The sequence below is a fragment of the Rana temporaria genome, chromosome 1 (assembly GCF_905171775.1).
Source record: "Rana temporaria chromosome 1, aRanTem1.1, whole genome shotgun sequence".
NCBI classification, from domain to species: Eukaryota; Metazoa; Chordata; class Amphibia; order Anura; family Ranidae; genus Rana; species Rana temporaria.
The window spans coordinates 588,783,737-588,804,681 of NC_053489.1; the positions used below are offsets into that span (position 1 = coordinate 588,783,737).

General features: G+C 43.5%; 1 protein-coding gene across 5 annotated transcripts in view; it reads left to right on the plus strand.

Annotated features, from left to right (window-relative positions):
• PDS5A (PDS5 cohesin associated factor A) overlaps window positions 1-20,945 on the plus strand; it is a 150,955-nt gene that overhangs the window by 38,913 nt on the left and 91,097 nt on the right. For all 5 annotated transcript variants that reach the window (XM_040335080.1, XM_040335088.1, XM_040335085.1 and 2 more), the window contains 4 exons: window positions 2,281-2,407; window positions 16,497-16,577; window positions 18,505-18,645; window positions 20,373-20,488. In XM_040335080.1, coding sequence (XP_040191014.1) covers window positions 2,281-2,407; window positions 16,497-16,577; window positions 18,505-18,645; window positions 20,373-20,488 — 465 coding nt within the window. The remainder of the gene's footprint in view (window positions 1-2,280; window positions 2,408-16,496; window positions 16,578-18,504; window positions 18,646-20,372; window positions 20,489-20,945) is intronic.

Below are 20,945 nucleotides of genomic sequence, written 5' to 3' on the forward strand. Positions count from 1 at the left end.
GACAAAGTTCCCTAGAGCCTCACTTGTACATAGATAGCCCAAGGGCTCCAGGTGGCTCCAAATAGTTTTGCAGTATCTTTGCTCACACTAGACATTTGCTCCTTTTGAGCATGATCCAGGATACTTTTTGTCTATAGAGTGACATGCATACAGAAGTCTTTCACGAATGGGCTATAGTAAGCTTAGCCACCAAGAGCATAAAAAAGATCAATTGCTGCTTAGAGCAAGGTAGGTGTTTAGCAGCTTTATTTAACAAGGCAATACTTGGTTGCATCTCATAGACCTTCTTTTTTTTTTTTTTTTTTTTTAGTTCAGACCTGTGGAAGTAAACTAGTGTAAATAGATGACAAAGTAAGCAATTGGGAACAGTTTGCTTTTTGCAGACTCATTCCAGTGCCATAATGTTTGGAACTCTTGCTGTTTTTATCCTGCAATTCAGGCCTAGGCTTTATCATTTGGGTGGTGGGTTGGCAGTGCTGCCAATGCTAAAAAGCAACTTGAAGACGGCTACTATTTACGTTTCTAAGTTGGGAGGCTGCAGAAATTGCTTGACTTTATAGAATTGGCATGCTAGAGCTACCTGCTTCTAATATTTGTCATTCCGTTTTTGGACCGGTTCACTTGCCACCAATTCACATGCTTCTACATCATTTGACTTCAGGTGGTTGTACCGGAGTGATGCCTGCAGCTGCAAGCATCGTCCCGTTATCTTTGTTTAAAGCAGACGGTCGGCTGTTGTTGCAAGCAGCTGAAGGGGCCGTTCCGCCGCTGGCTGGCTGTCCAGAGACCAGAAGAAAGCCGTGATCGGGTCTCAGATATGGCAATTTGGAAGTGATGTCATGACATTGCTTCCGGTTTACTGGAAGTTTAAAAGCGCTGGCTAAAAAAAAAAAAAAAAAAAGTATTCAAAAATGCCAATTTTGGTGTTTTTGAATGCTTTTAAATGCACAGGTAGGAATTTAGGGTCTTATAGACCCAGATCCCTCCTTATAGATTACCTGTTATTCCTTGTGACAGCAATAAAGGTGATCAAAAATTTAAAGCAGCCGTGTAAAAACAATTCTAAATGTAATTAAAAAATTTTTTTTAAAGTGCCAGCACGCAAACTGTGATCCTCCCACACGTGAGGTAGCGCCACAAATGTCGGATCATGGGCAGTAATTCTAGTAATTCTCCTGTACATCTAAAGTGGTAACCTGTAAAGGCTTTCAAAGTGTTGCCTATGGATAGTAACATTTACGTTGTTTGCCGCCGTTGGGGGGGGGGGTGCACAGTTTTAAAGCGTGACATGTTTGTTATCCATTTACTCAGTGACAATTTTTTTTTCTTATTTTACAAAAAGTGGGTTATATATACAGTGTTTTTTTTTTTTTTTGCATTAAAATGTAAAAGTATATATTTTCCAAAAACTGTGTTCAGAAAAAAACACTGCGCAAATACTGTGTGACAAAGAATTGCAAAACCCACCAATTTTCTCGAGCCTGTGCTTTACAAAAAATAAAATGCATACAATGTTTGGCGGTTGTAACTAATTTAATTTTCTAGCAAAATAAAAATTTACTAATTTTCATATGTAAACAAGTGGTATTTAGTGTAGGTCTGCAACTAATGATTATTTTCATAATCGATTAGTTGGCCGATTTATTGTTTTGATTAATCAGATAATAGCATTTTTTTTTTGGGGGCCAAATAGCACCGTTTTGCGTTAAAAAATCCTTGCCCTTTCCAAATATGCAGCAGCTGAAAAAAAATCATGGATGTGAACGTGTCCCATAGGAAAACATGTAAATGAACTGTAGTGTGTTTCTGCAAAAAGCGCCAAAAAACAAAGGTGTGACCCCAGGCCTGAGATGTTTGGTAACATAATGGGGTTAGACGCGAGTTTCACAACTCGCATTCGGCGCTCTATGTATTTATTCCAATCCAATCCAAAAAAAACAAAAAGTACAAAGAGCAAATCGTTACTGTATGGGGTTCATTTTTTTTACTGTGGGACAGTGAAAGTAATATTTACAGTAGCGATTTGCTTTTTTGTACCATAAAAAGCTCATTTTCGTTTTAACTCCATTATGTTACTGGCTGATCGATTATGAAAATTGTAATCGATTAATTTCATAATCGATTAGTTTTTTCCGCCCTACTTTAGTGCACACATTTTTCGTCTTGGATATTTTTTTATTTTTTTTTACTTGATTACCCAATTGGTCATTGGGCTGTATGTTGTGTACCTATAACTTCATGTTATCCCACATAAATTCTTCGATGTTTTTGATTCTACAGTAACAGCCACAACCAGAAAGTTCAAATGCACATGTTGGATTTAATGAGCTCAATAACCATGGAGGGAGATGGAGTTACACAAGAACTGCTGGATTCTATCCTCATTAATCTCATCCCTGCTCACAAGGTCAGCACTTTTCATATATGTTCTATATTTTAATGGAGCAGCTTAGCTTGTGACATCGTCTTATTTAATAATCCATGCTAACTTTATATTACAATAGTTCAAATGGCATGAAGGTGTCTTTGTTTGTATTTAAATTTTTGTTTTTTAAGGTTGCTTGATGTTTTTTTCTCTTTGCAATGCAAAAATTTGGTTTCATGTTCAGAAAGAACAATGGACCTTCCATGCCCCACTAGGTTAGAGTTCATTGGTCTCTTTGAAAATAGGCCCTTAAAAAGATTGCGTGGCTACCTATTTCTAGTAATGGTTAGCATTCCTAATACCGCATTGAATTTTTATTTGATCTGTGACTGTCGTAGGGAGAGGAATCCTTTTACTGTCTGCTACTAAAGGACAAAATCCCATTTTATCTTAAATCAAATGATACCTTCCTATACATTACGATATAGATTTATGCTGCCACCTTCAGAACACTGGCAAAAAAAATGGGTAATGCCCCTCCCAGCTAGTCAGCATTAGTTTTTTGCTAGTGTCTTAAGGTGATGCCCATGCCTGTGCAGTCTCTGCACAAAATTGTGTGCGTTTTGGCTAGTTTTCACAAGATTTTCATCTGAGACAGGAGACTGGCTTAGGCTACTTTTACACTGAAGTGCTGGGTGAGTCGGCGCTAAAGTGCCGCTGTTTTTAGCAGCGCTTTATCATAGTTTTTGTCGCGATTTTCGGGCCACTAGCGGAGGGCTCGACAAATCCCGGGCGCCAGGTTTTTTTTTTTTTTTTTTTTTTGAGCTGGGGCCATCTGGTGGTGAGCCGTTGGTATTACAAGTTATTACCACCAGATGTGAGCTGGCGCCATCTGGTGGTGGCCGTTGGTATTACAAGTTAAGCATTACAAGTTAAACAGCAATTCTAATGTCATTTTTCACTATTTTCACTGCCATCTTCTTCCCTCTAATTAGAACCCCCAAACATTATATATATTTTTTATCCTAACACCCTAGAGAATAAAATGGCAAATGTTGCAATACTTTCTGTCATGCCGTATTTGTGCAGCGGTCTTACAAGCGCACTTTTTTGGTGAAAAAATTACACTTTTTTGAATTAAAAAATAAGACAATAGTAAAGTTATCCCCATTTTTTTTTTAATATTATGAAAGATAATGTTACGCCGAGTAAATTCATACCCAACATGTCACGCTTCAAAATTGCGTCCGCTCGTGGAATGCAGACAAACTTTTACCCTTTAAAATCTTCATAGGCAACGTTTAAAAAAAATCTACAGGTTGCATGTTTTGAGTTACAGAGGAGGTCTAGGGCTAGAATTATTGCTCTCGCTCTACCAATCGCGGCGATACCTCACGTGTGTGGTTTGAACACCGTTTACATATGGGGGCGCGCTGGTCACGTATGTGTTCGCTTTCTGCGCGCAAGCTCGTCGGGACGGGGCGCGTTTTCTGGCTCCTAACTTTTTTACCTGGCTCCTAGATTCCAAGCAAATTTGTCAACCCCTGCACTAGCGTTGTGGGTTTAACCCCCGCTAGCGGCTGAAAAAGGGGTTAAACCTGCCCGCAAAAACGCTGCCTCATTGATTTCAATTGGCAGGGGCGCTGTAGGAGCAGTATATTCACCGCTCCTACAGCGCCTCAAAGATGCGGCTGGCAGGACTTTTTTTTTTTTTCTAACCGTCCCACCAGCGCAATGCTCCAGTGTGAAAGCCCTCAGGCTTTCACCCTGGATATAAAGGAGCAGCTCTTTAGGGTGCTTTGCTGCAGGCGCCTCATCTGGATCTGTTGCCTATGACGAGTGGTGTCCTGACACGGGGGGGGGGGGGCAGCAGCATTTTATGTTTCCAGTCAGCAATGGAGTCTGCCTAATTGAAGTCTGTACAATGATATGTTTCACAGCTTAAAGTGCTAGAAAAATGCACTGATTACGGTAAAAAAAACAATGGCCGTGAAGGGGTTAACCACTAGGGGGCGCTAAGGGGTTAAGTGTGCCCTAAGGGAGTGATTCTTACTGTGGGTGGGCATGGCTGTAGGTGTGACGTCGCTGATCGTCGTTCGCTATATCGGGGAACAGACGATCAGTGTCGCTGCCTCACAGAAGAACGGGGAAGGTGCGTTTTACACACACCTCTCCCCGTTCTTCAGCTCCTCTGACCGATCACGGGACGTCGATCGGGTCCCGCGGTCACGGAGCTTCAGGTCGTGAGCGTGCCGGCAGCTGGGCTCTTAAAGGCAACGTACAAGTACGTGCCTGTGCCCTTCTGCCGACGTATACCGGCGTGAAGGGGCCCTTTAGTGGGTAAAGGGTTTGTAAAGTCAGAAGGTTTTTGTATCTTATTGCATTCTATGAATTAAAGTGGTTGTATAGTTAAAAAAAATAACTTTTACCTACAGGTAAGGCTTACCTGTAGGTAAAAAAAAAGATATTCCCCTCGCAATAAGCCGCTGAATGCAGCGGCGCATGCGCACAGGGGATTTTCGGCTTAAGGCCCTTGCCGGAAAGAAGACTCCCGCGCTCAAGTTTAGTGGGCTTACTACCGCTTTAAGATAAAAAGCCTTCTTTTTGCAGCAGCTCCCCTCAGCCCCCCCTAATACTTGAGCCCCATCCCCTGTCCAGCGATGTCCATGAATGTCTCGGCAGTCTGAGACTCTCCTTCCTGATTGGCCATTGGCTCCTTCTGCTGTCATTCAAAGTCAGTTGGCCAATCGGGAGAGAGGAGGCGGAGCCTGGCTGTAGTTCCGTGTCTAAATGGGCACGGGGAGCTGTGACTCGGTTTGGGTGTCCTCGTCCTCTGCTGTGCTGCAACACTAGATTTTTCAGGATGGGCATACTGATGTTTTCTTTATCGTACACCACGGGGACACAGAGCCTCTATTCATTACATAGTGAGTTGTATGGTCACCAGAGGTGATTGGACACTGGCACAACCAATGAAGACAAGTTCCCCTCCATATAACCCCTCCCCTAAGGAAAGTACCTCAGTTTTTTTTTTCTTTGCCAGTGTCTAAGGTGTTGGACGCGGGTAGGATGTGCTGAAGGAAGCTCTGCCAAAGAAACCCTTGGAGGGTGGGGGGGGGGGGGGGCGGGTAAAAGAGCTACACTTTCGGGTCCATCCAAGATGCCTAAAATTTTACGCCAAAACTGGATGGTATCCGAGCCTCGTGGACGAGGTGTCTCCTGTAATGTCTTTTCAGAGGACTGGGCTCTAGGGTCCAGCATTTTCGCTTTATACACTAAAAGTCCCGGCAGAGTCTTTTACAAGGCCCAGGGAAGAGGCCTCCAAGTAGGAACCCATATCCCTGAAGATTGGCACACAGATCCCGCCGTGATGGGGGAAGATTGGTTCTGCTGGGCAGAAAACCGTCACGGAAAAGGTAAGCCAGGAAAAAGTCCTAAGTTTTTTTAAACTTAAGTACCTTTCCTATTTTGGAGTAGGTGTCTTTTTTTCTGGCCACAACTGGAGGGAGTAAAGAGCTGAGTTCCATTCACCATGCTCCAGAACAGTGTCTTTTCCTCCAGACAAGCACACTCCTTCCGCTGCTGAAGCTCTGCCATGAACGGCTGCCTTCCCTCCACTCAGACAGGTGTCAGAGGGATCATACCCATGTCAGATCACCGCCATTACCCCTAGGTCGCGCTGTTTTATGCTAATGAGCAATGAGAAGGGGGGCGGGCCAGTACTTGTGCGCGGGCACGCTATTTCCAATGGCAAATCGTGCAGGAAGTGATAAAAGGAGCCTCACAAGCCTGGAGCTTTTCCTTGAAGGCACACGGCAGCATAAGGGCATGTAAGATCTCCATGTGGTTGGCTGAGCACTCCCAAAGATGGGCACCTACTCTAGCATGAACCTGTGTGTTTTTAGTTGCATACTTGTATGTAGATTGCTAAACTAGCACAGTACTATATGCATTTGTGTGGTACCTTGGCTTTGCTTGGTAAAATGTCTACCCAGAGAAGAAATTCAGGGACTAAGACAAAAAAAGCACCGCTGCCTGAGACCGTAGGCTCTAGCCACGCATGCTCGCTACCTTCCTCTCCTGTAATACCTGACGCACTTATACAGGATAAGCCATTACCTCTATCGGTAGCAGCCTTTCCTGTGGTGCCGGTGCCTGCATATGTCACTGAGGACACTTTGGCAGCAGGCCTGAACAACTGAGAAGGTAGAATTGCTGCGTTAATCGCAAAGTCCTCAGAAAAGGACAAAAAGCGAAGCAGATCTCCTTTCAGAGAAATTTGAGGAGGATGAGGTCCCATCAGGGGATGAGGACTCAGAGGGATCAATAATATCAGAGGAACCTTTTTTCCTCCCAGGTTCTGACGTTACAGGTGCAATGTTATGCTGAAGCGGTATGCTCTATATTCAGATTACCCTATCCTGAATCACCTGTCTCATCTCTGTGTTCATTAAAATCCCCACAGGCTGCCTGTACCTTTCCGATTCATCCATTTATTGGAGAATCTGATTTACGCAGACTGAAAACACCCAGATAAGCATTTTTCTCCTCCTAGGAAGTTTAAAGTTCTTTATCCTATGGAGGAGAAGTTTACCGAGAAGTGAAGTCTGCCTTCTGTGGATGCAGCTATCTCTTGTGTAAATAAAATCCTAACTTGTCCGATGGACAATGCCCAGGTATTTAAAGATCCTTCTAAAAAAAAAGTTGAGTCTTTACAAAGGTCTTCCTTCCTTTCCCTTTCTCCTTGCGGGTGCAATAACCCAACCTGCTGTGGGGGCAGTTGGTATGTGTCAGGTCTTAAAGGACCAGGTGAAACATGGGCTGAAAGATCTGCCTCCGAAGCAGATAACCTTTTGGGAGGATATGCCTAGGGCCTTATGTTTCACAGTGGATGCCAACAGGCATCTCGCTTTACGCTCCAGCTGGTGCATATGAAAAACTAGAAAAGGTTTTTATTCTTGATATAGAAATATCGTAAAAGCAGTTATAGATATAAAATCACAAATGAAATTTAATTAATAACTGGTTCCACACACAAGGTTCACATTCATTGTATGGTTCCAACATAAAAAGCTTCAAACAATAAGAAACAAAATCTTGAGTAGGGTTATATCACAAGTGACCAGGTGGTTTATCCAGAGGAACAGGAGGGCTTGCTCGACATGTTGCGTGCTTTTGGGGTTAGCGCTTCCTCAGGAGCATAGATATCTCATTTAAAAAATAACCCGTGTTGGTGATAATCAACGAACGGTCATGTATTGGCCTAAAGTTGGTTATGATCCACAAAGGGAAAGTACTTCAACCAATTAGGAAAATGAAATCATAGATTGAAAAATAAAGTTGCATAACATGGTATGGCAGTAAATTGCTGGTAAGCAATAGACAGAGTACCTAATCCAGGGATGTGTTCACACAGAGGGATATATACACGAGGTAATCAGCCAAGCACGGCTAAGCAGATGGGTAGATCTGCCTTGATGATTGCCAAACTAGGTAACTACAGTGTATAGCTCTGTGTATCCCTGGTAATAGGTGCCACCTATTACCAGGGATACACAGAGCTATACACTGGAGTGAATCATTAAGGACTTTTATTGCCAACATTTGTTAACCTCTCCATGTTATGGACTGTAGTTACCTAGTTTGGCAATCATCAAGGCAGATCTATCCATCTGCTTAGCCGTGCTTGGCTGATTACCTCGTGTATATATCCCTCTGTGTAAACACATCCCTGGATTAGGTACTCTGTCTATTGCTTACCAGCAATTTACTGCCATACCATGTTATGCAACTTTATTTTTCAATCTATGATTTCATTTTCCTAATTGGTTGAAGTACTTTCCCTTTTTGTGAATCATAACCAACTTTAGGCCAATACATGACCGTTCGTTGATTATCACCAACACGGGTTAATTTTTAATGAGATATCTATGCTCCTGAGGAAGCGCTAACCCCAAAAGCGCGCAACATGTCGAGCAAGCCCTCCTGTTCCTCTGGATAAACCACCTGGTCACTTGTGATATAACCCTACTCATGATTTTGTTTCTTATTGTTTGAATCTTTTTATGTTAGAACCATACAATGAATGTGAACCTTGTGTGTGGAACCAGTTATTAATTTAATTTAATTTGTGATTTTATATCTATAACTGCTTTTACGATATTTCTATATCAAGGATAAAAACCTTTTCTAGTTTTTCATACCATTTTTTACCGTGTGCCTTTTAAAGCCCAACCTACTAGTCCTTAGTTTAAATTCTACATTATCGGGGCGGTGGCACACTTATTACCAGTGCATCCGTAGTATCACCATACGATTGCTGCACATTAAATTATGCCTTTATTCTTTCAACAGCTGGTGCATATGCGCAGAATTATTTGGCTTAAGCATTGGTCAGCGGAAGCTCCATGCAAAAAAAATTTCCCTTCCATGGTGAGCGCCTCTTTGGGGAAGATTTGGAAAAATATATCCAAAAGATATCGAGCGGTAATACTACCCTTTTTGCAAGCGAAGAAAAACAAGCGTCCTTGTTTTCAGTGTTCTCTCTCCCCAACTCCTGGAAGATCTGCCTCCAGGCAGTGGCAACAGCATTTTCAGCCAGCCACAAAGGCTAAAGAAAACCAGGCCTAGAAAAACAAGAAGCCGTAGGGTTCAAAAGCTAACAGGCAAAACTTCTTTATGAAGAGGTGGCCCCACTCGGCCGAGTGGGGGGGTGACGGGGGCAGCTTCGGCAGTTTTCAGCGGCATGGCAGACCGAGATCCAGGACAAGTGGGTAGTTTCCGCAGTATCCCTAGGGTACAAGCTGAAATTTCAAGAGATCCCACCTTACCGGTTTCGAAGTTCAAGGCTATCCAAAGATTCATTAAAAAGTCCTTCAAGGGATTGTATCACTTGATGTCCCAAGGGGTAATCGTGCAAGTACCCCTAAAGGAACAAGATTTTGTTTTTTACTCAAACCTCTTGGTGGTTCCAAAACCAAATGGAGACATCAGACCCATCCTGGATCTAAGATCTCTGAATCGGTTTTTGAACATTCGCAGTTTCCCAATGGAAACTATTCGATTCGTTGTCGCCACCCTACAAGGCAGAGAATTCTTGGCGTCTATAGACATCAAAGATGCATATTTACATGTGCCTATCCATCCCGCTCGCCAAAAGTTCCTAAGGTTTGCAGTAGAACATCGCCACTTCCAGTTTGTGGCTCTGCCCTTTGGTTTGGCAACGGCGCCTTGAGTATTTAGGTTCTGGCCCCTCTGTTGGCAAAGCTGAGGGCACGGGGCATATCGGTGACGGCCTATCTGGACGATCTACTTGTGATGGATCAGTTAGTGGCAGGATTAGATCACGCAGTGCTTAATACAGTAAAATACTTACAACATTTAGGATGGATCATAAACCTACAGAAATCCTCCCTGCAAGCCCCAAGAAGGGTAGAGTATTTGGGCATGATCATAGACACAGCCCAAAGCAAGGTATTCCTGCCAGAGCCAAAGATCAAGTCTTTAAGAGAATTGATCCACAATGTCAGGGCAAAAAAGGGACCATCGATTCGCCTCTGTATAAGGCTATTGGGGAAGATGGTGGCCTCTGTCGGGGCTGTTCCCTACGCCCAGTTTCATTCAAGCAATATTCTAGAGGCCTGGAACAGGAGAAGTCAAGCTCTAGATTTACCCTTGTGCCCATCAACAACAGGTGCGCCAAAGCTTCAGTTGGTGGTTAAAGACCAAGAACTTGCAGAAAGGAAGGCCCGTTTCTCTCTCACCTGGAAGGTGGTGTCTACGGATGCCAGCCTGTTAGACTCGGGAGCAGTGTTAGAAGCTTCAGCCCAGGGTGCCTGAGCCAAATCCGAAGAGCCTGCACATCAACATACTGGAGATTCGGGCAGTGAACTTGGCCCTCAGAATCTGGGCATACAGGTTACAGGGTCACCCTGTTCGGTTTCAATCCGACAATGCTACTGCAGTAGCTTAAATCAATCACCAAGGAGGCATCCGGAGTCAGGATACACAGGAGGAGGTGAATCGGATTTTGACATGGGCAGAAAAACATGTTCCTTGTCTTTCTGCAATGTTCATTCCAGGGGTAGAGAACTGGCAGGCAGACCATCTAAGTCACCAGCAACTGTCTCCAGGAGAGTGGTCTCTCAAATCCTGATGTCTTTCAGGCAATATGCCAGAGATGGGGGACCACGGATGTAGACCTGCAAGCTTCCATGCTCCACAGGAAGTTGGACAACTTTGTGTCCAGGACAAGAGATCCATTGGCCTACGGAACGGATGCTCTGATAATTCCTTGGGATCCGTTTTCGCTGGTCTATGCATTCCCTCCGATCCCTCTATTACAGAGATTGCTGTGCAAGATCAAGGAGGGAATACCAGTACTCCTAGTGGCTCCAAATTGGCCCAGGAGACCCAGGTACACCAAGACCATAAAGATGGCGGTTGGAAGACCTTGGGTGCTTCCACTACGTCACGACCTGCTGTCACAGGGTCCAGTGTTCCACCCTTCCTTACAGAAGCTAAATGATGGTCTGGCTACTGAGATCTATATCTTAAAGAAACACGGCCTCTCAGGTCTGGTCGTTGCTACACTCATTAACACTAGAAAGCCAGCCTCCAGGCTTAACTACTACAGAGTCTGGAAGGCATATGTTTCCTGGTGTGAATCCAGAGGGTGAAATCCTCAAAAGTATGCTATAAGTAGGATTCCCACCTTTTGGCAATTAGGAGTGGATATGAAATTGGCCCCGAGTACAATCAAGGGTCAAATATCGGCTCCCAATCTTTTTTCAGAGACCGTTGGCATCTCATTCCCTAGTCCGGGCTTTCATTCAGGGAGTACTGCAGATAAATCCGCCATTCAAGTCTCCCTTATGTCCCTGGGATTTAAACTTGGTATTGTCAGTCTTGCAAAAGCGGCCTTTTGAACCTATCCACCATATTCCTTTGATTCTTTTGAGCAGGAAATTGGCCTTTTTGATTGCTATCTCTTCTGCCAGAAGACTATCAGAATTAGAAGCTCTTTCTTATAAAGAGCCTTATTTAGTTTGTCACAAGGACACAATTGTACTACGCCCCCATCCTACCTTTCTTCCAAAGGTGGTATGGGTGTTTCATTTAAATCAAGACATTGTTTTGCCTTTTTTTTTTTTTTTCTGAGCCACAGTCAGCGGGGGGAAAAGTTAATGCACTCTCCAGATGTAGTGAGAGCATTAAAAGTTTATCTGCAGGCAACTGCCCAGATATGCAAAACAGATGTTTTGTTTATTGTGCCAGATGGTCCCAGGAAGGGCCAAGCGGCATCAAAATCCACCATTTCCAGGTGGATTCGACAAGTAATTTATTCAAGCTTCTGGTCTAAGGAACAAGATTCCTCCTTTTTCCTGTTAAGGTGCACTCGACCAGGGCAATAAGTGCTTCGTGGGCAGTGCACCACCAGGCTTCGATAGCTCAGATCTGTAAAGCTGCTACTAGGTCTTCAGTCCATACATTTACCAAATTCTATCAAATAGATGTAAGAGGACATGGGGATTCTGCTTTCGGGCACAGCGCGCTACAGGCAGCAGTAGAGGGCAGTGATGGCGAACCTTGGCACCCCAGATGTTTTGGAACTACTTTTCCTATGATGCTCATCTACACTGCAGAGTGCAGGAGCATCATGGGAAATGTAGTTCCAAAACAGCTGGTGTGCCAAGGTTTGCCATCACTGGTATAGGGCTTCTTGTGCGTTAGCGGCCTGCTTGACCTGAGTCTCCCACCCTTCATTGAGCATTGCTCTGGGACGTCTCACTATGTAATGAATGAAGGTTCTGTGTCCCGTGGTGTACGATAAAGAAAATAGGATTTTACTTCCCTTAGGGGAGGGGTTATATGGAGGGGAACTTGTCTTCATTGGTTGTGCCAGTGTTCAATCGCCTCTGGTGACCATACAACCCACTATGTAATGAATAGTCTGTGTCCCGTGGTGTACGATAAAGAAAAGGATTTTACAGGTAAGCTGTTTTTAAAAAAAAAAATTTTCCCTTCTAAAGAATGTAATCCTGAGGAATCCCAGGGTCTGGTTTTATCTCAGACCCAAAAGTGGTTTTCTCATAGAGGTGGTCCAGACCCACTTAAAGTTACCACATACTGAATCCTCTGCCCCACAAAGGGTACAATAATGGATCATGGCACCGGTCAGAGCAACTCCATTCTTGTGCTGTAATTCTTTATTTAAAGGATATATTACATGTGGCCTGAGTTCGTCCTAAAAAGGCGTTGTTCTGCCAAAATAATTTGCTCAACAATATCCCATGGAAAGTGAGTTCACTAACAGTGTGCCTTCGATGGCTCTGGCAGTTTCCCATACCAATAAGACCTATATGATTCCAGTGGACAAGGTCCCAGAATTTTAAACATGTTTTGTACAGTTGGCTGGAGGCCTTTTTTAAAGCCTTACAACCTACGCCTCCAACGGATGGGGCTTGCAACAGGCGTCCATTGTGTCCCTGTTCTTCTTTTCAGGGATGAATGGTTTCCTGAATTTGGCCCTTAAACGGAGCTAAAGACGCACAGCACTCCTGTGCAAGCTGCAACGGAGATATGTAAACCGGCTCCATAGACAGCCGGCCACAATCTCCTGTCATGTAAAATGGATGCAGGGAAACCGAATCCAATTCGCATGGGTGTGAACCCAGCCTTAAAGTGGAGGTTCACCCGGAAATGTAAATTTCTAACATTAGATTCATGCTCATTTTGTCAAGGGGAATCGGCTAGTTTTTTTAAAATCAAAGCTGTACTTACTGTTTTAGAGAGCGATCTTCTCCCCAGCTTCCGGGTATGGGCTGCGGGACTGGGCGTTCCTATTTGATTGACAGGCTTCCGACGGTCGCATCCATCGCGTCACGATTTTCCGAAAGTAGCCGAGCGTCGGTGCGCAGGCGCCGTATAGAGCCGCACCGACGTTCGGCTTCTTTCGGCTAGTCGTGATGCGATGGATGCTACCGTCGGAAGACTGTCAATCAAATAGGAACGCCCAGTCCCGAAGACCATACCCGGAAGCGGCGGAGAAGATCGCTCTCTAAAACGGTAAGTACAGCTTCGATTTTAAAAAAACTAGCCGATTCCCCTTGACAAAATGAGCATCAATCTAAGGTTAACATTTTTTTTTCCGGGTGAACTCCCGCTTTAAGGTTTGGTCTTGTTAAATGTCGAGGGATAGACCTTGACCTTGGACATGCTGAGTTGGGCAGATACTTGAAAGGTTTTTCTCCTAGGTGCTTTTATAGGACGTTCAACATTGATGGGTGGCTCAGAAACTTGTTTGCAAGCACTTATGCTTTTAAAGAAAAACATCTCCCGCACTGTTGCGCCCACTTCATCAGATCTGTAGGAGTGTTCTGGGCATTTAGGCACCAAGCCTCTATTTCCCAACAGTGTAAGACTGCCCCCAAGTCTTCTGTTATTACTTTCTCAAGTTTTACCAGATGGACACCAAGTCTGCGGATGCAGTTTTTGACCACAAGTTTCTTGCAGCACTACTCGGAACTGAATTATTGGGCCTTTTGGCACAGTTACGATTTGCCTAGTTGGTGCTCACTAAGGATGAGCCGAACACCCCCCCTGTTCGGTTCGCATCAGAACTTGCGAACACACCAAATGTTCGTGTGAACTTTAGAACCCCGTTAAAGTCTATGGGACTCGAACATTTGAAATCTAAAGTGTTAATTTTAAAGGCTAATATGCAAGTTATTGTCCTAAAAAGTGTTTGGGGACCTGGGTCCTGTCCCAGGAAACATGTATCAATGCAAAAAAAAGTTTTAAAAACTGCCGTTTTTTCAGGAGCAGTGAATTTAATAATGCTAAAAGTGAAACAAAAGTGTAATATTTTGTACCTAGGGGGGGTGTAAAGTCAGCATGTGAAAAAGCGCATGTTTCCCGTACATAGAACTGTCCCTGCACAAAGTGTCATCTCTGAAAGAAAAAAAGGCATTTAAAACCGGCTTTGCGGCTCTAATGAATTGTCGATTGACGATTCATGGACACAGCCCAGCGGAATGACGCGCTGGAGCTTTGACATTTCTTATATAGGGGAAGCGGCCACCCCGTGACCCCGCCCCCTCTGACGCACCCTCGTACGTCACTGGGAAAGACTGGGCTTTCCCAGTGACGTACGAGGGTGCGTCAGAGGGGGCGGCGTCATGTGACGGGTGGCCGCTTCCCCTATATAAGAAATGTCAAAGCTCCAGCGTGTCATTCCGCTGGGCTGTGTCCAGCAGAGAGAGGAGCTCGCCTTCTGGACGGATGGATCTTCTCATCGCTGGACCGGACCGCTGATCACCCGTCGCTGGAGAGATCATCCATCGCTGGATAGAAGACAACGTTGGAGCAGGGAGCCGCATTGAGAGTGGATTACCACCGCTGGATTTTTTTTTTTATTAATAAAGGAATTTTTTCTACGGTGTCTGTGTTTTTTTTGTTTTAACTATTTACACTTCCTTTGTGAAATGGTAGAGGTACAGTGTACCCCATTACCAATTCACATAGGGGGGGGCCAGGATCTGGGGGTCCCCTTTGTTAAAGGGGTCTTCCAGATTCTGATAAGCCCCCTGCCCGCAGACCCCCACAACCATCCTCCCCATGTTGAGGGCATGTGGCCTGGTGCGGTTCAGGAGAGGGGGGGGGGGCACACTCTGTCCCCCCCTCTTTTCTGCGGCCGGCCAGGTTAACGTGCTCGGATAAGGGTCTGGTGTGGATTTTTGGGGGAACTCCACGCCACTTTTTTTAAAATTTGGGGTGGAGTTCCCCTTAAAATCCACACCAGACCTGAAGGGTCTGGTATGGATATTTGGGGGGGAACCCCACATTTTTTTTTAAATTGACGGGGTTCCCCTTAATATCCATATCAGACCTGATGGAATGGAATTTGGTGGGGCCCCTCGCTTTTTTTTTTTATATGAATGAATCATCTCTGAATTGCCAGAGCCGACAATTTATTAGAGCCGCAAAGCCGGTTTTAAATGCCTTTTTTTCTTTCAGAAATGACACTTTGTGCAGGGACAGTTCTATGTACGGGAAACATGCGCTTTTTCACATGCTGACTTTACACCCCCCTAGGTACGAAATTTAAAGTAATATTACACTTTTATTGTTACACTTTTAGCATTATTAAATTCACTGCTCCTGAAAAAACGGCCGTTTTTAAAACTTTTTTTGCATTGATACATGTTTCCTGGGACAGGACTCAGGTCCCCAAACACTTTTTAGGACAATAACTTGCATATTAGCCTTTAAAATTAACACTTTAGATTTCTCCCATAGACTTTAACAGGGTGTTCCGCGGCTTTTCGAACTTGCCGCGAACACCCCTAATTGTTCGTTGTTCGCCGAACAGGCAATGTTCGAGTCGAACATGAGTTCGACTCGAACTCGAAGCTCATCCCTAGTGCCCACTCTTTGTATTTTATTGCTTGGGGACATCCCATGGTGTATGAATAAGTTACCTTTTGTCCTGTACTATAAGCTTAGTATAAGAGGAATTTTGACTTGCATGTACAGTAAATTGCATATCTTGGAGTACAGTATGGTACACAGGCCACTCTTAAAAAACACTCCTTGTTCTGCATTGTTTGCCACAACTGAGGGCTCATGGTGAAGAACAAGCCTATAACCTATGGTGCCTGAATAAATTGCCAGTGACCTGTATTGTACTACAAGATATGGAATTTACAGTCAATTCTTTTTCTCTTTCTTTTTCTTTCTCTTTCTCTTTCATTTTCATTTTCTTTTTCTCTTTCTTTTTCTTTCTTTCTTTTTCTTTCTTTCTTTTTCTTCTTTTTCTTTTTTCGTCCCCTAAAGCTATTGGGTTCAGCAGGCAGGCGTATCTGTGATTTTTAAAGCGTAAACGAGCCGTTACCATGCATTTATTTTACACAAAGTTTACCTCGCATCAGATTTCTTGTACATTATATGAAAGGTGTGTGTGTGTGTGTGTGTGTGTGTGTGTGTGTGTGTGTGTGTGTGTGTGTGTGTGTGTGTGCTGGGCAGAACTACCTGTGTACATATAAAAAAAAAATATTATTTGTACCAGCATTTCTCACCAATAATATGCATAAAATATTTTTGATCTGCATTCTTTATTTTTTACCACCAGAATCTTAACAAGCAAGCATTTGACCTTGCCAAAGTACTTTTAAAGAGGACTGTTCAAACAATTGAGCCTTGTATTGCAAATGTAAGTGTAAAATACTATTTACATGCAACCTTCCATTTCTGATTGTTCTTTGCAATAGGGTATAATTGTATTTGAGATATTTTGCATAACTGAGAGAACGGCATAACATTGAACAAGTTAAAACCAATATACACTTTTTTTGAAATTGCTAAAAATGTTCCCCACCCTTAAAGGGGTTGTAAAGGTACAAATCATTTATTTTATTTTTTTCCCTAAATGGCTTCCTTTATCTTAGGGCAGTCCTCCTTCACTTACCTCATCCTTCGATTTTTGCATTTGCATACCGAGCATTTCCCGAGTACTTGTACTCGGCTGAAATGCTCCGATGCTTCACCCGATACTTGTCCCCCTCCATGCCGCTCTCCCCCCGTGCTGTGTTCTCCCCCCGTGCTGTGTTCTCCCCCCGTGCTGTGTTCTCCCCCCGTGCTGTGTTCTCCCCCCGTGCTGTGTTCTCCCCCCGTGCTGTGTTCTCCCCCCGTGCTGTGTTCTCCCCCGTGCTGTGTTCTCCCCCCGTGCTGTGTTCTCCCCCCGTGCTGTGTTCTCCCCCCGTGCTGTGTTCTCCCCCCGTGCTGTGTTCTCCCCCCGTGCTGTGTTCTCCCCCCGTGCTGTGTTCTCCCCCCGTGCTGTGTTCTCACTCTCCGTGCCGCTCTCCCCCCGTGCTGTGTTCTCACTCTCCGTGCCGCTCTCCCCCCGTGCTGTGTTCTCACTCTCCGTGCCGCTCTCCCCCCGTGCTGTGTTCTCACTCTCCGTGCCGCTCTCCCCCCTCAATTTGTCAGGATGGAGAGCGGAGGCAGAAGCCGCTAAACCCGGCTCCTACCTTTTCCGAACGGACAGTGTCAGTGATTACTGACTGTCCATTCGCATAACTGAGCATTGTAACCTGTGTTTACGATGCTTCAGTTTATGAATGGACAGAAGCTTCTCTATTCATTTCAGCTGAGGCTGCAGAGAAAGGGACTGGGGAATCTGTATCCCTAGTCCCTTTCTCTGTCTTAAAGGGGAGATGTCAGAGGTCGGTTGAGACCCCTGATATCTCACCAAAGCCCCCTCAACAGGGCTGATTAAAAAAAAAAATTGCAATAAATAATTTAAAAAATAAAATGTTAATCGCAATAATTAAAAAAACACACTGATAATCCACTACCTCAAACCCCCCCCCCCCCTTAAAGGAAAAAAAATCACTGTTAAAAAAATTAAATAAAAATTGTGTAAAATAAATAAATAAAAAATGCCACTGTCAGATGGCATTAAAAAAAAAGTATCGGTACTTGTACTCGGTCTCAAAGTGGTATCGGGACAACCCTTTTTAAAATGTCCTTATTTCTTCTGAGAAATTCTCACTTCCTGTTTTTCTGTCTGTAACTCCACCCAGTAATGCAAGGCTTTCTCCCTGGTGTGGAGTGTCGTGCTCGCCCCTTCCCTTGGACTACAGGAGAGTCAGGGCACTCTCTACATTGCAGATAAAGGAGCTGTGTGTTAGAGGGCGTCCTGACTCTCCTGTAGTCCAAGGGAGGGGGCCAGCCAACCACTCCACACCAGGGGGAGAAAGCCTTGCATTACTGTGTGAAGTTACAGACAGAAGAACAGGAAGTGAGGATTTCTCAGAAGAAATAAATAAGGACATTTTAAAAGAAAAGGGATGAGGTAAATGAAGGACTGCACTATAAGGTAAAGGAATCTTTGGGGGAAAAAAAATTATACCTTTACAACCCCTTTAACGCTGTTGTAGAAAAAAATTCTCTGCTTGTTCCCCCTGATCATTTCCCTCTTGTGTAAAAGCTAATTCTTGGGGTGAGCTACAAAACTGATATTAGGCAGTTGATCCAACTCCAAATTTCTGCATCTAGGTGTAGCAAGGAAGTTTAGTTTTAGATTGGTAGCACTGTTTTAACTGCCATTTAAATAATTTTTTTTCTTTTTAATCCAGTTTTTTAACCAGGTATTGGTGCTGGGAAAATCATCTGTTAGTGACTTGTCAGAGCATGTCTTTGACCTCATTCAGGAGCTTTTTGCAATAGATCCGAACTTGCTGGTTTCTGTGATGCCACAGCTGGAATTCAAACTGAAGGTAAGGACCCGATCTGGACACCTAATGTATTACAAGGGTTTGTTTTTTAAAAAAAAATAAATAAAAAAAAAATCTCTTGGTTTAGGAAAACTGACAGCTCACATCTAAGCCCTGCTATTTTGTATTACTCGCCTTTTGTAATCTGACATTGCTGCATTACTGTAAAAAAAAAAATGTTTTATTGGAATTAAATTTTTTTTGTTCATGCCAGCTGTCAATTTAGTTAATTTAATTGGTAGAGGTCCCAAAAAATGTTTTAAGCCTGTTTCACACTGATGCGTCAAACATTATGATTTATAAGCACATGTCGCACCTGATTCAGTGCAATTGAACCATTCTAATCAGTGCGACGTAAGTTGCTCCATCTTAGAAAAAGTTTCCTGTGCTACTTTTGGTCCAAATTTGGTACGACTTGCATTGACTTAGTCACATGCAAGTCGTGCCAAAGTCGCACTGGGATTTGGTTTCAAAGGCACGACGGTGTGAGCCAGGGCTAACTAAGAAACTTGAAGGTAGTGATTTCAAAAGAAGTGCCAGGCAGAACAATGATCTTGCATTTTTGCCCTTTTAGTCTTTGCTTCCTACCCATGTCATGCAGATAAACTTTATCGATGGCAGAAAATATTGCCATTGGCTCAAAAGGCTACCATTGATGTCATCTTCTGGAAATGCTAGTTGCCTGACCGTTCTAACGCCTGAGTATTGAATTGGAAAGGAATTCTGACTTTCCTTTACTGCATACTTTGCTGGATGTTATGGTGAAGTAATTCTAAAGAAAAAATATTGCCAGAAGTTAAAAATCCCCTCAAATCCACCATCGGTGCAGTGGTTCTGTGCTGGGACCAATCCCATTTAATTCGTAAACGACCTGGAGGATGGGATAAACGGTGCAATCTCTGTATTTGCAGACCACACCAAGCTAAGCAGGGCAACATTTTTTTTGCAGGATGTGGAATCCTTGCAAGAAGATTTGACCAAATTAATGTGGTGGGCAACTAGATGGCAAATGAGGTTTAATGTAGAAAAATGTAAATTGCATTTGGGTGGCAAAAATTTGAATGCAATCTACGCACTGGGGGGGAATCTAGGATGGAAAAGGACCTGGGGGTCCTAGCAGATGACTGGCTCAGCAATGGCATGCAATGCCAAGCTGCTGCAAGCAACGCAAACAGAATATTGGCATGCATTAAAAAGGGGATTAACTCCAGAGATAAAACGAGAATTCTCCCACTCTACAAGACTCTGGTCCGGCCGCACCTAGAGTATGCTGTCCATTTCCGAAACTTATTCTCTCTGGAGAAGACATTTGAGCGGATATGATTTCAATGTACAAATGCTATACTGGTGGTGACCCCACAATAGGGATAACACTTCTGCGAAAGGGAATTTAAAGACACACGGCCATTCACTAGAATTAGAAGAGAAGCTATTTAACCTTAAACTGCGTAGAGGATTCTTTACTGTAAGAGCGCTAAGGATGTGAACACCAGACAGAGCCAGGCAACTGGCATTTTAATAAGTATGATGGCACACCTATTATGAATAACAGGATTATCTTTTCACGTTCTAGGTCCTTTCATAAAATAGTTTTGAAAGGGGCTTGGGATCCTTTGGTAAATTTTCAAAAATGTGTGTTTTTCATTGTGTCTGTGAAAGAACTAAAACAATTATAGTGGTTATTGCTTATATGTGCCTTTTCACTAGTATAATTTTGTCCTTGTTTTCAGAGTAATGATGGGGAAGAACGATTGGCGGTTGTAAAGCTTCTCGCAAAGCTGTTTGGTTCTAAGGACTCCGACCTGGCCAATCAAAACCGACCTCTTTGGCAGTGTTTTCTGGGGCGGTGAGCATTTCTGACAAGTGTTTTACTATTTCTGTATTAAGTTCATAGAGAGAAAGACGGTGCAGATACTTGCGTTCAATGCCTTTTTTTTTTTTTTTTTTTTTCTCTCCCCAGTTTCCAGCTTTTTAACAATTGTAAGGCCTTTTTCAAACGGGCATTCAGTGTAGATTCATTTGTTTGTGTGTCTAAGTGGGCAGATGTAAACTTATTATCTGTTTACACCAGCCTATATTCATGTCCGTTCAGGTCTATTATTAAAAGAAAAAACAAGGATGTGTCCCTTTTCGGTTTTTACAGATGTAAAAGGATGGCGTCCATTCCGTTTATATCCCTTTTTTAGGCAAGAAACTTTTTTAATCTGTTTTTCCTAGTTGTAGCATAAAAAAAAGTATGTAGACTAGACCGATTAACAAACGTATGTAAACTAAATACGTTCTTTTTCTTTTACAAAAAAAGT